An 837-nucleotide genomic window follows, 5' to 3' on the forward strand; every position below is an offset into this window, starting at 1 on the left:
TCCTTAGAAATGAAATGGCCCATTCTTCCTTCGGGGATGTTAACACATGATTTGGTTTTTGTACGTTTGTCCCTTTGTCATTTTTTAGTGCGTAATTTAAACTTGTGTCCTCTCCGGGATTCTAATTTTCACAGCTGCTGGGCTCCCCCTGTGGACATGACCCCGTAGCTGGCGTTTTGCACCCCAGTTGTTTTGTGATGGAGGCGTCTTTGGGGATTCAGGTGGACGAGCCTATGGCTTTCTCTCCCCTGCGGGACCGGTTACAGGTGGACGGCTCTTTAAAAAAATGTGAGCAGAATTTTAAACTACCAGGTATGTGTGTAATTTTAAAGATGTACCGGCAACCGTTCTGTAATTTCAATTATTTATAAACACACACACAACTTCTTGAATCTTAAAGTGAGTTATATGTATAAATGAAAACATTTTTACGAATCAATAAAGTTTCCCAAGATCTAGATTTAGGACTGAATTGCATTTTAGAAGGAGGACTGTAGTCCAACAGTGTCATTTTACAGATGAAGTTGCTTCTAAATATTAGTGATTGTCTAAGAACATGAAGTTTGTTGATACCCAAACTAGAAGTTCTCTTCTCCTAGGCCTGTGTTCTTATGTCTACTCACCATATTACATTAAACTTGGATTTCAAAATTGACGGGGGAGGGATTTTCAGTTAAGTATTAAAAATTAGTATTTAGTGATAAAAATCAGTGAAATGTTTGTAGCAGAAATAAAGCACTATATCTCAGTGTACATCATGAAACGTTATTTGACCCTAAGCCGGACCTTGAAGTGAGGAGAGGGGTCTAACGATTCCTGATCTTGTACAAATGCACA

At 38.7% G+C, this 837-nt stretch overlaps 1 protein-coding gene across 1 annotated transcript in view; it reads left to right on the top strand.

Annotated features, from left to right (window-relative positions):
• Positions 1 to 837, top strand: part of CDC7 (cell division cycle 7) — a 31,824-nt gene that overhangs the window by 554 nt on the left and 30,433 nt on the right. The window contains exon 2 of the mRNA XM_006758202.2: positions 135 to 312. Within this exon, the coding sequence (XP_006758265.1) occupies positions 198 to 312 (115 nt within the window). The 5' untranslated portion in view covers positions 135 to 197. The remainder of the gene's footprint in view (positions 1 to 134; positions 313 to 837) is intronic.

This window comes from Myotis davidii, unplaced genomic scaffold, assembly GCF_000327345.1.
Source record: "Myotis davidii unplaced genomic scaffold, ASM32734v1 scaffold674, whole genome shotgun sequence".
NCBI lineage: Eukaryota > Metazoa > Chordata > Mammalia > Chiroptera > Vespertilionidae > Myotis > Myotis davidii.